At 36.0% G+C, this 15,141-nt stretch overlaps 1 protein-coding gene across 5 annotated transcripts in view; it reads right to left on the bottom strand.

Annotated features, from left to right (window-relative positions):
- Positions 1-15,141, bottom strand: part of LOC121167251 (syntaxin-binding protein 5-like) — a 252,185-nt gene that overhangs the window by 149,988 nt on the left and 87,056 nt on the right. For all 5 annotated transcript variants that reach the window (XM_040996671.1, XM_040996674.1, XM_040996673.1 and 2 more), the window contains exon 5: positions 12,808-12,942. In XM_040996671.1, the coding sequence (XP_040852605.1) occupies positions 12,808-12,942 (135 nt within the window). The remainder of the gene's footprint in view (positions 1-12,807; positions 12,943-15,141) is intronic.

The following is a 15,141-nucleotide window of genomic DNA, read 5'->3' as shown; positions in this document are numbered from 1 at the left end:
CTGGTGCCCATATTAAATACTGATGCTTACAAGTGGAAGATTAGCCAATTGTACCATAATGCTGGGTCCTCTGAATTTAGAGTCTACTTTAAGCTAAAAAAAAAATAGACAGATTATATAATTGATACTGAATCCTTAGAGCAACCCTAAGGAATATGTACCAATTTATCAGAATGTGATGAATTTTTCAGTAGATTCATCCCAAATCTTCTCCTCTAAGAATGGGTAGAATACACCCTATAGTGTGAGGATTATAAATACTACATATATAACACATAACAGCAAACATTATATATACATTATATATGAATATGTTCACTGTACAGTGTGGATAATAAATACTATATATATAACACATAACAGCAAACATATGCACACACATATTCAAAAACAGTATAACTGAGTGTTATCTGATTCTGTAATATATAATGGAAGAAAGGAGATCAATAAGGTCTTCATAAAGAGTTTGCAGGGTTTTTCTGCAGTTCTTTGTTCTTTTGTTCTTTGTTCTTTTCTGCAGTTCTTTAACAAGCTATTTGTACATAAATTTGGTGTTCTAGGGTTGGATTGTGTCAACATTTACCAAAGTATGCTCCCATGATACACTAGTGAAGATTCAACAGTGATGAATATTTTAAAAATTTGGGAAAGTTGGGCCTTGCACAATAGCCTAGCAGCTAAAGTCCTTACCTTGCATGTGCTAGGATCCCACATAGGCACTGGTTCTAGTCCCAGCAGCCCCACTTCCCATTCAGCTCCCTGTGTGTGGCCTGGGAAAGCAGTCAAGGATGGCCCAAAGCCTTAGAACCCTGCACCTGCTTGGGAAACCCAGAAAAGATTGCTGGCTCCTGGCTTTGGATTGCCTCAGCTCCAGCCATTGTGGCCGCCTGGGGAGTGAATCAATGGATGGAAGGTCTTCCTCTCTGTCTCTCCTCTTCTCTGTATATGTGACTTTCCACTAAAAATAAATCTTAAAAAAGGTCTGGGAAGTTAAATATTTTTATAGAACTTCCTAAGCTCGTACTGTGCAAATTAACACTGCAAATATTCAACATATTTCAGCATATATTGGCTCACTGAATCTTTCTGTTGATGTTGAAGGAATCACCGGAATGTATTTAGAAAACTCTAGCTAGAATATGTATAAATTTCTTTCATTTAGATGCTCAGACTCTAAAAAAATAAAAGAGATTGAACGTCTTATTTGTAATGAATGTCTCAAGCTATAGAAGAAATACTACTTTTTTTTTAAAGAAAAGTTAGAAATTGGCAATGTGGCACAGTGAAATAAGCTACCATCTGAAACTGCCATCTGAAATTCCCACAAGAAAATGGGTTCAAGTCCAGCTGTCCACTCACAGTCCCTGCCACTGCACCTGGGAAAGTAGCAGAAGATGGCTCAAATACTTGGGTCCCTATACCCATGTGGGAGAAGTAGATGGAGTTCCAGGATTCTGACTTCAGTCTTACCCAGGCCCATTTGCATGGCCATTTGGGGAGTGAACCAGTGGTTGGGGTTCTTTGTCACACACACTCATACATACATACACATACACACACACACACACACACACACACACACACACTCCCTGTTTCTTTCTGTAACTCTATAAATACTATTTTAGAAAACTTGGAACATCCTATCAAATGGTATATGAGGAAGAAACTCTCATATTAATTCCCATTTGGAGATAGCGACTGTCAAAATCTGACTATTTTTTTCTTTTTCCTTAGCATTAAATTTCAAAAACTTACAAAATACTTTTGGCAGAACTTACAGTCGTGAGAAAATGATCACAGACACACACACACACACACACACTCCTTGAATACTGATACTACTTGATAATTCTGAACTAGAATGCCATCTGTTACCCTCTGGTAAGTAGCAATGGACCAAAATGCCCTGAGGAGCCTAATTATGTTTTAATACACTGAAAAAACAATTGAGACAAACTGTATAGGATAGAATGCATCTAGAAAGCAAAGTTGCTACATGATTCCAATTGATTGCTACCAGGCAGGATTGCTTGAATAGGATATTTTCTCATGGAACTGGTTTATATGATACATATACTATTTTTTTAATATTAGACAATAATAAATTGGAACATGTTTAGACACTCTGGGAGCAGGGATTTAGCCCAGCAGTTAAACTGGAGTGTCTGGGTTCAATTCCCAGCTCTGGCTCCTGATAACAGCATTTAAAAAAAAAAAAAACTGTTTTATGATACAGTTACATAGGCTCTGGATTTTCCCAAACCCCTCCCCTCTCCGATTTCCCTTCTAGTATTACAATGGGTGGTCCTTCATGAACAGTCATAAGTCCATCATTCTGCTATTGAAGTGTTTCCTGACATTGTAGGCATGGACCATTTCAGAGAGTCCAGGATCCTAGTGTTAAAATATTTTCAACTGTTTTACTAAGAGAATATCTTTGGTCTGGATGCAGAGAGGCATGCTGCACTATGTCTCCACATCTGGACAGTGACTCCAGCATTTTAGTAATGCAGACCTTGGGAAACAGTGGTGATGCATCAAGTAAATTTTTAAATTTTAATTAGTTCATAACAGGTTCAATATAACTAGACACAGTTCTTAAGAACATAATGATATTCCCTTCTCTCTTCCACTTGCTTTTCTACTCCCTTTGTATTTTTAAGTTTTTTAAGGTATTTATTTTTATTTTCTAGGCAAAGTCACAGAGAAAGAGGATGAGAGAGAGAATATCTTCCATCTCCTAGTCACTCTCCAAATGGCCACAACACCTGCAGCTGATCAACACAAAGCCAGGAGCTTCTTCTGGGTTTCCCATGTGATTGTAAGGGCCAAAAGTCCTGAACTTTTCTCTTCTGCTTTCTTAAGACATAACAGGCAGCTGGATCAGAAGTGGAGCAGCTAGGACACGAACTAGTCTGGTGACCATAGGAATGCCAGCGCTGTAGGCAGAAGTTTCACCTCACCAGGCACTAGCCCCAGTTTTTTGTTCATTCGGTTTTTTGCTTTGTTTTGTTTTTGAGGTAACATTTGAAATTTATGTCATAGTAAAAAGGTTATTATTTCACTAAATATGAAGTTTAAGAATTAGAAAAACAGAAAGACCCTCACTTAGTGGACATATAGATGACAGCTACAGACAAAAATTGAATGGAATAATGACAATTTCACCCAATCACAGATCCTTAACACTACAGCAGTATAACATTCTTAACCATTGGTTTGCCAGAGGTATAAGACAGAGTTTCACAACATTTCATTAGCAATATTAATACACACAGGCACTCTTTCCCTTCTCCTTCCCTCTCTGCCTCCCTCTCTCTGCTACCACTTCATTCTTTTTTCCTCATCTTCCTTTATTTTAGCTACCATATTAAAGGAAGATCATGTGATCAATCTGATGATGGACACCTTGGTTGATTCCGTATTTTGACTGTTGTGAAGAGTGCTACTATAAATACAATGATGCAAGTATCTGATTCATCGTGTTTAAGTCTCTCAGAAGGGTAAACACCTTGCCTCTCTCCTCTCTTCCCATCCTCAGAAGAACACTGGATAAGTTGGCTGAGAAAGTCAGATACCTTATCTATGTTACCCTCCTATCAGGAATAGTCAAAGCCAGAGTCAGTGTAACGTGTAGAGCCAGACTCTGCATCCTGCAACTGGGAGTCTTAGGAAAAGGTCCTAGATCCAGGGGCTTCATTTTAACATTGTGGGACTAGCACCAGTAGAAGTCCATAAAAATATCTGGACCCAACCTTAAGAAGTTCTCTTCAAATGTCCTAGTTCAAAGCACTGGGAGCCCCAGGCACAAAATCCAGCAACACCATTGCATGCCTTGTGAGAACTGGGGTAAGTTTCATTTGTTCCTGTGGAATTTGAAACTGTTGATGTTTGTATGAAAAAAATCTTTCAATTTACTTTCACTTGCAATAGTGGGAATGTTCTATCTGTATTACTCTGCTACTTGCATCAATACCTGATTCTCAACTTGGGGAATCTGAGTAATGACCTCATTATTCCCAGCAACACGGGGACTGTAACAAGCAGTATTAATTTCCTCAAACCCACTGGAATGTGACCAGTTGTCCTAGGGAAGAACCTGCCTGCATTCCACCACTTCATATCCATACTGTAGGGAAAAATTTCCTGTGCACCTTATAGGACTGAATCAGAGTTTATACCAACAGCCCTAGAAGTAGGACTGTTGATCATTTTATTTTAAAATATTTTTTAATTTTTGTTTTAAGATACAGTTACATAGGCTCTGGGATTTCCCGTCTCCCTCCCCAAATTTCCTTCCTGCTCCCCCTCATTGTTTTCCCCTCTAGTATTGCAATGGGTGGTCCTTCATGAACAGTCATAAGTCCATCATGCTGTTATTGAGGTGTTTTCCAACTTTGAGAGTATGGACAATGTTAGATAGAGTCTAGCATACTACTATTAGGATATTTTCACTGTTTCCCTGGATTCCATCTGGTCTGGATACAGAGAGACATACTGCACTTTGTCTTCATATCTGAACATATCAGTCTCTGCTACACTTTTGTTACACATCCCCTTAAATACAGAGCCAGTGAACACAAGGACCGTTGAGTAACACCCAGTAAACACAAGGACTGTTGAGTAACACCCAGCATGAGTAACACTCTCCTTGGAGGATCTAAGAAAGGGCCCATCCCTATCCCACATGTCTAAAGCCACAGCCTTTGGTGCCACATACCCCACAACTCTCATGGGACAAGGGAGTAGCCCTTTTTGTCTTCTTCAGCAGCAAGAATAAGGCCCCAGTTATCATAATCCACAGAGTATTTGACACTTATCTCTCTGAGAGCTGAAGAAAATAAACATCCTTGGAATCCCACATTCACCTCAAAAAGTCAGACTTCTACCCTAGGATAGCAGAAGAATAGATCATTGTGTCACTTACAGACACAGCTATCATTAGTTAAAGGAAAAAACAACGCAGAGTTTATACTTGAGGGTTTGCCTAGAACCAAAACCAAAGCCATATGTCAAGAGATGCCCTGAATTCCATCCAAAACATTAACTCCTTTTCAATAAAGCATTCTCCATAAAGAAGGAACTATTATACAAGAAGCAGAGATGTTTTCGTAGGGACATGGGAAGCAAAGCACAAGGTAGTATACACCTCCAAAACAATGTTTTAGTTTTCCAGAATTAGATACTGATCTAAAGAAAATCTCTAAATTATCAGAAATTGAATTCAAAATGATGATTGTAAAGAAATACAATATGGCACATCAGAATTCAGATAGCTTAAAGAAATTAGGAACCAGTAAGATATGAATGACAAAATCACTAAGAAGATGGAAATCATTAGAAGAACCAAATAGATATTGTGCAGATAAAACTTCCATCAGTGTAATAAGAAATACCCATTTGGAGTGTTAATGTTATAATTAACCAAGTCAAATAATTTGAGATAAACTAACATGAACTTTTGAAATAACCAAGACAAAATTAAGAGAGAAGAATGAAAGAGAAATGGAAAGAACACTAGAAATATGTGATACATGTAAATAACCAAAGAATTATATGATGAGGATCCTGAAGAAAAGCAAAAAGGCAATGAAATCTTGCTAACTGAATGACACCATTGAAATGCAAACAAGAAACTTCCATGAAAACTATATAATAAATTGGAAAACTTCAAGAAACTTCTATGAAAACTATATAATAAATTGGAAAACTTCAAATGAATATACACCTGCATACATATAATTTAACAAGATTAAATCAAGAAGTTATAGAAAATCTAAATAGAATCATAACAAGTAATGAGATTAAAGTGGTGATTAACTCTTCCATCAAGTAGTGGTAAAGGACCCCTACCTGATGGCTTAACTTCTGAATTCAACAAACAGTTAAAAAGGAACTAACTCGAATATTTATCAAACTATTCCAAACTAATTTTATGGCACTGTCATCTCTGATACCCAAACTGAACAGACACAACACAAATAATTAATTACCTATCTTCTTGAGGAACATAGATGTAAAAATTATCAAAAAAAAATCTGTATCCAAAATTACATTAAAAAATCCTATACCACAATCAAGTGGAATTTATCCCAAGAGTGCATGGATGGTTCAACATTTACACATCAATCAATATAATAAATTATATTAAGAAAATGAAGAACGAAACCACATGGTAATGTCAATGGATAAGGAGCCAGCACTTGCTAAGATTCCCATCGCTTCATGATTAAAACCTGCAAATTAGGAATAGGAACACATCTCAAACCAACAGAGTATGATACTAAACATAAAAGCTGAAATCCTTTCCCCCTATATCTGTAATAAGGCAATTACGTTCACTTTCACCACATAGTACTCAACATTTATCAAGAGCTACTACGGCAGAGAAAGAAAGAGCATCAGTATCGGAAATGAGGAAATCAAAATAACTATGTATGGTGATGACATGAGGTTATACATAGAAAAACAAATATTCCCCCCCAAAAGAAATAAAAACTGGTAAAGCAAACCAGTCAATGTGCAGGTTACATACAAATAAAAATCTCAGTAGCTTTTTATATGCTAATGAACTCCTTGCAAGAGAAATCATGCAAGTCATCCAATTCACAACAGCCACAAAAACACCCAAAATATTTCAAAATAAATTTACTAAAAGAAGTGAAAGAATTCTACAATGAAAATTATGAAACACAGATGAAGAAAATCGTCAAGGACACAAAAAAGGTAAATGTATTCCTTTTCATGGATTGGAAGATTCAACATCATTAAAATGTCTATAATAGCTATAGCAATCTACAGAATCAGTGCAATTCCTATCAAAATACCAATGGCATTCTTTACCGAGTTAGAAAAAAACTATCCCTGGGCCAGAGTACTCACTTAGTGGATTAAGTCACTATTTGCAATGCTAGAATCCCAAATGGGTGCTGGATCGAGTCCTAGTTACCCTTCCATGCTAGCTTTTCTGCTAATACACCTGGAAAAACAGTGGGAGACATCTATAACCCTTAGACCTCTGAATTCACTTAGGAGACCTAGATGCAATTCCAGGCTCCTGGCTTTGGTCTGGCCTGGTCCCAGCCACCATGGACATTTGGAAAGAGAGTCAGAGGACAGAAGGTTTTTATCTGTTTTTATGTCTCCAGCTCTCTGTAGCTAATTCTAAGTTCCCATGGAATCACAAAAGATTCAGAAAGCCAAACAACCTTAAGCAAACATTTTTAAAAATATAAATACATAGGAGGGATAACAACTGACTTCAAAGCATTTTACAAAGCCATAGAATTTACAATATGACACTGCCAGAAATTTGATGTACAGATCAACAGAACAGAACAAGGGGCCCAGAAATTAACCCAGATATATACAGAAGTCTGATTTTGACAAAGTGCTAAGACCATATATTGAAATAAGTATAATCTCAGCAATAAATGATGCTGGCAAAACTGGTCATATGTATACAAAAAAATGCAATTAAATCTCAATGCATATAAAATCAACTCAATATGGATTGATGATCTACCTTTAAGACCTGAACTAGGAAGTAGCTCAAGGAAAATACAGGGAAAATATTTTAATAGATAAATGTGTGTGATGACCTGTTGGCTAAGACTCTCAAAGAACACGCCACAAAAGTGAAGCCACACAAATAGGATTATATCAAACTCAGAAGCTTCTGCTTAGCAAATGAAACAATTAATAGTGAAGAGACATCTAATAGAATGGTTAAATTATCTACAAGTTTCCTGACAAAAAATTAATATCCAAATATTTTAGTAACTCAAATATCTTGATGCCAAAACAAAACAAAAATTTACCAATTCAGCTAAGAGATGAGGAAAGAACTTCAAAAGACAGAAAAACAAGGGCTGGAGCAGTAAATCAGCAAGCTAATCCTCCACTTGCAGCAGTGGTAGCCCACATGGGTGCCAGTATGAGTCCCAGGTGCTCCACTTCTAATCCAGCTCCCAGCATATAACCTGGCAAAGCAGGGATGATAGCTCAGATCCTCGGGCCATTGAACCCATACTGGAAATCCAGAAGTATCAGCTGCTAACTTTATTTTTGCTTTTGTTTTGTTTTCTTTTTAATTTTTATTAGAGGAGCAGATCAGATTACAAAGAGAAAAGGAGAGACAGAAAGATCTGTTCACTGGTTCACTCCCCAAGTAGCCACAACAGCTGGAGCTGAGGCAGTTCAAAGTCAGGAGCCATGATTTTCTTCCAGGTATCCCATGAGAATGCAGAATCCCAAGGCTTTGGACTATTCTCCACTGCTTTCCCAGGGACACAAGCAGGAAGCTGGATGGGAAGAGGAGCAGCCAGGACATGAACCATACAGGATCGTGGCATGTAAAAGACAAGGATTTAGGTACTGAACCATTCCCCCGGGGACCTGGCTTTCTGTCAGTTCAGCTTGGCAACTGCAAATCTCTGCAGACAGAACCTGTGAATAAAGAACTTCTTGCCTCTTTCTCCTTCGCTCTCTCTCTCCATCTCTCTATAAATGTGCCTCTCAAATAAATAAGTAAATCTTTAAAAAAAGAAAAAAAAAATTAAACAAATGTATGAAAAAGCACTCAATATCTCTAGCCATCCGTGAAATGCAAATCAGAAACATAATGAGGTTATCATCTCACTTCTGGCAAAGCAGCTATTATCAAGAACACAGACAGTAGCAAATGCCAATGAGGATGTAAAGAAATGGTAATTCTTACTCACTGTTGGTGGGACTGTAAACTAACACAACCACTATATGAAAAACAGCATGCAAATTTCTTTAGAAAGTAAAAATATACTTGCAATATGACCTAGCAATCCAACTACTGTTTATATACCCAAAAGGCATGAACATATTGAATTAAAAGTATACTGTACCGCCATGTTTACAGTACTCTTTACAATAACCCGAATTTACAATCAATATAGGTATCTATTACCAGAGAGATGAATAAAAAAAATGTGATGTGCATACACAGACACACAAAAGGTAACATCATTCAGCTATAATGAAATGAAATTCTGCCATTTTCATCAGAGCAGATTTTTTAAGGAGGACATTATACTAAGTGATTTAAGCCAAAGTGAAAAAGACAAATATTGCCTGTTCTCACATATATGAGAGCTAAAATTTGAAAAGAAAATGTTTAAAAAGGAATGTCTGGCATATCAGTATGGCTAATACAGTTTTGTCAAATATTTTCTATCTTCTCAAATCAATGACTAAGAATGATATACTACTACAGTTTTAATGAAGTGTGATTATTTTTAAGTTTATTATATATAAAGGCAATGAATGGTCTTTTTTTAATCTGATAATTGTTTACAGCTGTTGACTGTCCCACTGAATCAGGGTCTTTTCAGTTTTCATTTATTGAACTCTATTTAATGAAGCATTAGCCTTTGATTATAATGTAAATTTAAAATGTTATCTAGAAAATAAGAGTATCACTGTATTTCTAGAATCATATGAATGAACTACATGAAATCTATTCTATTAGCATTAATATCACATTAACATGAGACTTGAAAAAACAAAAGCATGAACCTGTACAAAATAAAAATAAGCAAATATCTGAGTTGTAACTTGTTTGGTGGCTACTAATTTGATATACCTTCTGTGTTTTTAAAAGATTTACTTATTTGTTTAATTGAAAGGCAAAATCAGAGGGAAAGACAGAGAGAAAAAGTTCTCCCATCTGCTGGTTCACTCCCCAAATAGCCTCAACAGCCTGGGTTGGGCTGGAATGAGGTCAAGACATTGGAGCTTCTTCCCAGTCTCTCATGTGGATACAAGGACACAAGTACTTGGTCCATTTTTCACTGCTTTCCTAGGCACATCAATTGGCAGAGAGCTATAATAGAAGTAGAGTACTTTGGCATTAAATTGGTGCCCATGAGATGCCACTGTCACAGGTTACCCACTATGCCATAACACAGGTCACAATTTCTCGTTTCCATACTCTTCATACCTTATTTCATCTATTCTCATGGTTTCAAAAACCATTCTGATCTCTCTCATTACCTTGAGATACATATTTCCCATCTCCTACCATTCTATCTCAACTCCATTTGATTGTCAAAAACATAAAACTGAACAGACCTAAAATTGAACTTATTCTACCCCACACAAATGTCACATTTGTATACCGGTACCAATAAAGAATTTGTGTAAAAGTTCTATATTCTGATATTTTCTCAAATATACCAAAATTTTGTATGTTGTTACTAATAACTTAAAATAAGATTATATAAAAGTCATTCAATTTACCCTATTTAATATTTTTACAGGACCTAAGATTGTAGGAGAGAAAGTTTTTCAAACAGCTAAAGTAAAAACTATGTAACTCTTTGGGAACATAGGATTGTCCAGAAGAAAAATGTGTTTATTCATACATACATATACATTATGCCAATTAAAACACATTATACAAACTGTCATCAAAATATAAATGAACATTTTTAAGTCAACAGTTTATAAATGCTTATTATACTAATGCTTCAATAATGTTATCATTTAGCAGCCATGTTGTAGAAGACACTAAAATAAATCAAATAAGGAAAAGAACAAGGTAAAAATTCTTTGTTGCAGTAGTTTCTAATCTAATAAAGAAATAAAAAACATTAATGAGAAACTAAAACAAAAACAAACCCATGGAGTCATAAGCAAAAGAACATTGTAACAAGTGTTTAACTATCAACACCCTTCACTATCAAGCTATATTAGCTGTGGTTATTAAGTGCATTCAAGATATGTCATTGCAAACTTTAAAAGAAAATTAAGAAAGGAAGAACAGTGGTGAGTAAGGGAGTTAGGTGGGAATTATTACAGTCTTAAAACTACATATATGAAATCACGAAGTTTGTTTCCTTTATGTAATTAAGATAGACAATGAATGTTGGAACTAGAGAAATGATTTATCAGAAATCAGATTCAAGTTAATCAAAATCTGATACTTTAATCAGATAACAATTTAATAGTTTATAATTTAATAATAATTTATAAAAGAAAATGAGCCAGCCTCAAGTCAATCATATTTAATTAAGTACCAGCATGTACACAGCCTAAATATTTATTAAATAAAAATTATTTTCCTAGCTAAAATGCTGACTGGGACAATGGCTTATGCATCTACTGCAATGATATTTTGAAATACCATCAAGTTTCATACTTGGAAAATTTCACATTTTACATATGAACATTTACATTTAAATGTCTATTTCAAATTCTTGGTGGTAACTGCCAAAAACCACATCCTGAAATTTTTTTATATGACAAGATGAAAGACACTGATAAATTTATTTTACTTCAAATTGAAAATAATATTTCAATGAAGCAACAGAAAAACATTGAAAGGCATCTCAACTAACCATAATTATTCTTAAATAATCCAATCCCACTGACCATGATTATACCATTGTTAAATAAAATGGTAATTTGCTATTTTAAAGATTTTTATTGCAAAGTTAGATATATAGAGAGAGGAGGAGAGACAAAGAAATATCTTCCTTCTGATCATTTACTCCCCAAGTGACTGCAATGGCTGATGCTGCACCAATTCAAAGCCAGAGGCCAAGAGTTCTTCCGGGACTGCCAAGTGGGTGCAGGGTCCCAAGGCTTTGGGCCATCCTCAATTGCTTTCCCAGGCCACAAGCGGGGAGCTGGATGGGAAGTGGAGCTGCCAGGACAAGAACCAGCACCTGTATGGGATCCTGGCGCATTGAAGGTGAGAACTTAAGCTGCTAGGCCATGGCTCCAGGCCCCAAAAATGATAATTTCTATGTTTAACTTGTGTACAGAGTATTGATATTTTATTATCTAATTTTGTGCATATAAGCCTTATGAAGAATACTTAGAAAGTCTAAAATGAATATATGCTAGTACTACTGAAGGTGCAGAGTGCATCAGTGGACAAGGGAGCTATTTACAAACCAGGAAAACCTGGGCTTGTGACTAACTTTGGAAAACAAAGCAGATCAACCCCTGGTGCTTCATTCCTTTGGGTCTCACTATGGTTACAAATAATAGAAGAGATTGTCCCTGGGCTCAATACTATCTTTTCCTCTTTCTGTCCATGAGTAATGAATCAAAGTATAACAAGACTCTGTGTTAGTGCCTTCACCCTTATAATTTTTTTTTTTTTTTGGTTTGGTTAACATAAGAAAACTCTTCTAAAAATCGTTAGCTTTTCATAGGATAAGGATTGGACCCAGCACGATAGCCTAATGGCTAAAGTCCTTGCCTTGCACATACGGAATCCCATATGGGCGCTGGTTCTAATTCCCGCAAACCCCAATTCCCATCCTTGCTTGTGGGAGACCCAGAAGAGCTGGCTCCTGTCTCTGGATCGGCGCAGCTCAGGCTGCTGCAGCCACTTGGGGAGTGAATCAATGCATAGAGGATCATCCTGTCTGTCCTCCTCTTTGTATATCTGACTTCCCAATAACAATAATAATAATAATAATGATGAAGATAAGTATTAATGAAAGCTTTGTACAACACCTGGGTTATTTTGGGGTATAAAAATTCTTGCACAAACAGCGTCATCCTAAAAGTGTGGATGATGATGGTTGCAGTGCAGAATAATAAAATCATTTCTCCATTAAGCATCTTCTTGTCTGTTCAATTAATCCTGACATACTAACATATCAGTTTGTACAGCTTTTATCATTGAAAACTATTTCAGCTAAACTTTTCAGTTAAATTAATGACTAATTAGCATCTGATTGCCAAATAACAATTTGGTATATGTGTTACATAAGTTTGAAATATTCAAAACAAAGTGGTATCAAAATTAAAACTTACAGTTCAATGGCCTTGTTCCACATGATAACATATCCAGAAAGAATGAAAGATTCAATATTTACAATATGTGTGTTTCCTCTTTCTGTTCCAACATAGAGCCATTTACTCTGGAAAGGTAGATGACAGTAAGTAATTCTGAAAGAAAGAAAATTACAATTAAAATATCTAATTTTATATGTGTTCAGTATTACATTTTCCTTATATATATGTTATGTAAGGACAGATATATAAACAATGAGATTTACTATATATCCAAGTAACAGTTATTAGTGAAAGCTAACATCTGTTGGCAACAACAGTATATCATTAAAAATAATGATAATAACCACAACTTTTAAAGTTCCTATTGAGGTATGAATTTACATTATTTCTATTTCTGGAAAAATTACTGCCAGCAGATACACATTCATTTTAGAATGAGAACCCTGAGGCAAATTATTTTTATTTTACCTCCTAGCACTGTTAATAAGTGGCAAAACTAAAAATCTATACCTGCTTGGTTACAAAATAATAATCTTTCACTATGCTATATTGTTTCAGTTAGACTTATTTCAAAGATAATGCATACATACATATAAACATAAATGTACAAACTCAGAGAGGTGGAAAATGATAATCTATTTTTAGTCATATGCTCGACATTTAAATAATAAAGAAAGCAACATGAGAGGTCAGAAATCTATTGTACTCTTCCTTCCTTAGCTTGGTTGTTTCACTGTCATCTTCACTATGAATTCTGATCAGCTCTGAGATCAGATCTGGAGCAGCCATGCCTCTCACGTATGCAATAGAATTCACCAGAAACTTGTAGTCACATCATCATTATTCTCTTTACTTTGGCTTAATAATATTTTTTCCCCTGTAAGTTTTCTATTTTTGTTTTGTGTTGTGATGGGTTGTCAGAGAGGAAGATATTGAGAGAAAGAGATATTCCATCTGCTGGCTTCTTTCATCTGTTAGTTCATTCCTTAAATCCCTGCAATAATTGGGAACAACCCAGGTCAAATCTGCTATCTGGGAACTCCATCTTGATCTCTTACTAGGTGGCAGGGACACTGATACTTGAGCAGTTACCTGCTGCATCCCAGAATGCAGATTAGCAAAGCTGGAATTGGAAACAGAGTAGGGACTCAAACCCAGATCTCCAACATGAGATGCTGGCATTCCATGTGGAATATTAACTCCTACACCAAATAACTATCATCATTACACTCTTTAGTCACTGTTAGAATTTGCTATTTAATTTTATCAGTTCCTGGATTTATTTAGAAGATGAGTTAGTAAATTATTGGAGGAGCAGAACCAAATTTTGACACCAGGAAGACACACCAATAATATTAATAAAAGGATCCAGATAATAAATTTCTAACCAATCACATCTTAAACATATTTATGTTTGAATATCTAATTTAAACTTTTAAATTATTTTTGCAGCTTGGTTCATTAATTATAAGATTTATTTATATCTATTGTAAAGGCAGATTTAGAGAGAGAAGGAGAGACAAATATCTTCCATCTGCTGGTTCCCTTCCCAAATGGAACTGAAATTATGGTTCCCTTCCCAAATGGAACTGAAATTATGGTTCCCTTCCCAAATGGAACTGAAATTATCCAAAGTCAGGAGTCAGGGGCTTCCTCATGATTTCCCACATAGGTGCAGGGGCCATGGGCCACCCTCCACCACTTTACCAGGCCAGAAATAGGGAGTTGGATGAGAAGTAAAGTGGGACACAAATGGTACCCATATGGGATTAGCCAGTTGAGCCAATGCACCAGCCCTTGGTTCACTGAATAATTCTTCACTCTACCTCTTGGAATCAAACTTCATCTATCCAAAATATCCTACTGAAATCATCTTGCATTCCAAATCCAGAAAACATCATAGAGAGAAAGGAAGGAAATACATGTAAATACATGTAATGTTTTACTCTGGTTGAATCTAATACTAAAAATGCTAAAATGTACAGTTTACTTCAATTAACTTTAGGGACTGGGCCAGTGTAATGATTTAGCAAACTAATCTTCAACTTATTTTGTCAGCAACCCAGATGGGTGTCAGTTCGAGTCCTGCATGTTCCACTTTCCATCCAGCTTGTGACCTGGGAAAGCATCAGAGGATGGCCCAGACCTTGTATCCTTGCATCTACTTGGGAGACCTGGAAGAGGCCTCTGCTTCTCAGGCTCAGACCAGCTCAGCTCTGGTCATTGTGGCCATTTGAGAGGTGAACCAATAGATAAAGGAGCGCTCTCTCTCTCTCTCTCTCTCTCTCTCTCTCTCTCTCTCTCTCTCTCTCTCCCTCTCTTTGCAACTCTAAATTTTAATCAAAAATAAAC

Source organism: Ochotona curzoniae, unplaced genomic scaffold (genome assembly GCF_017591425.1).
Source record: "Ochotona curzoniae isolate NIBS_2020 unplaced genomic scaffold, NIBS_Ocur_1.0 patch355, whole genome shotgun sequence".
NCBI classification, from domain to species: domain Eukaryota; kingdom Metazoa; phylum Chordata; class Mammalia; order Lagomorpha; family Ochotonidae; genus Ochotona; species Ochotona curzoniae.
This window is presented reverse-complemented; position numbering and strand designations above follow the sequence as displayed.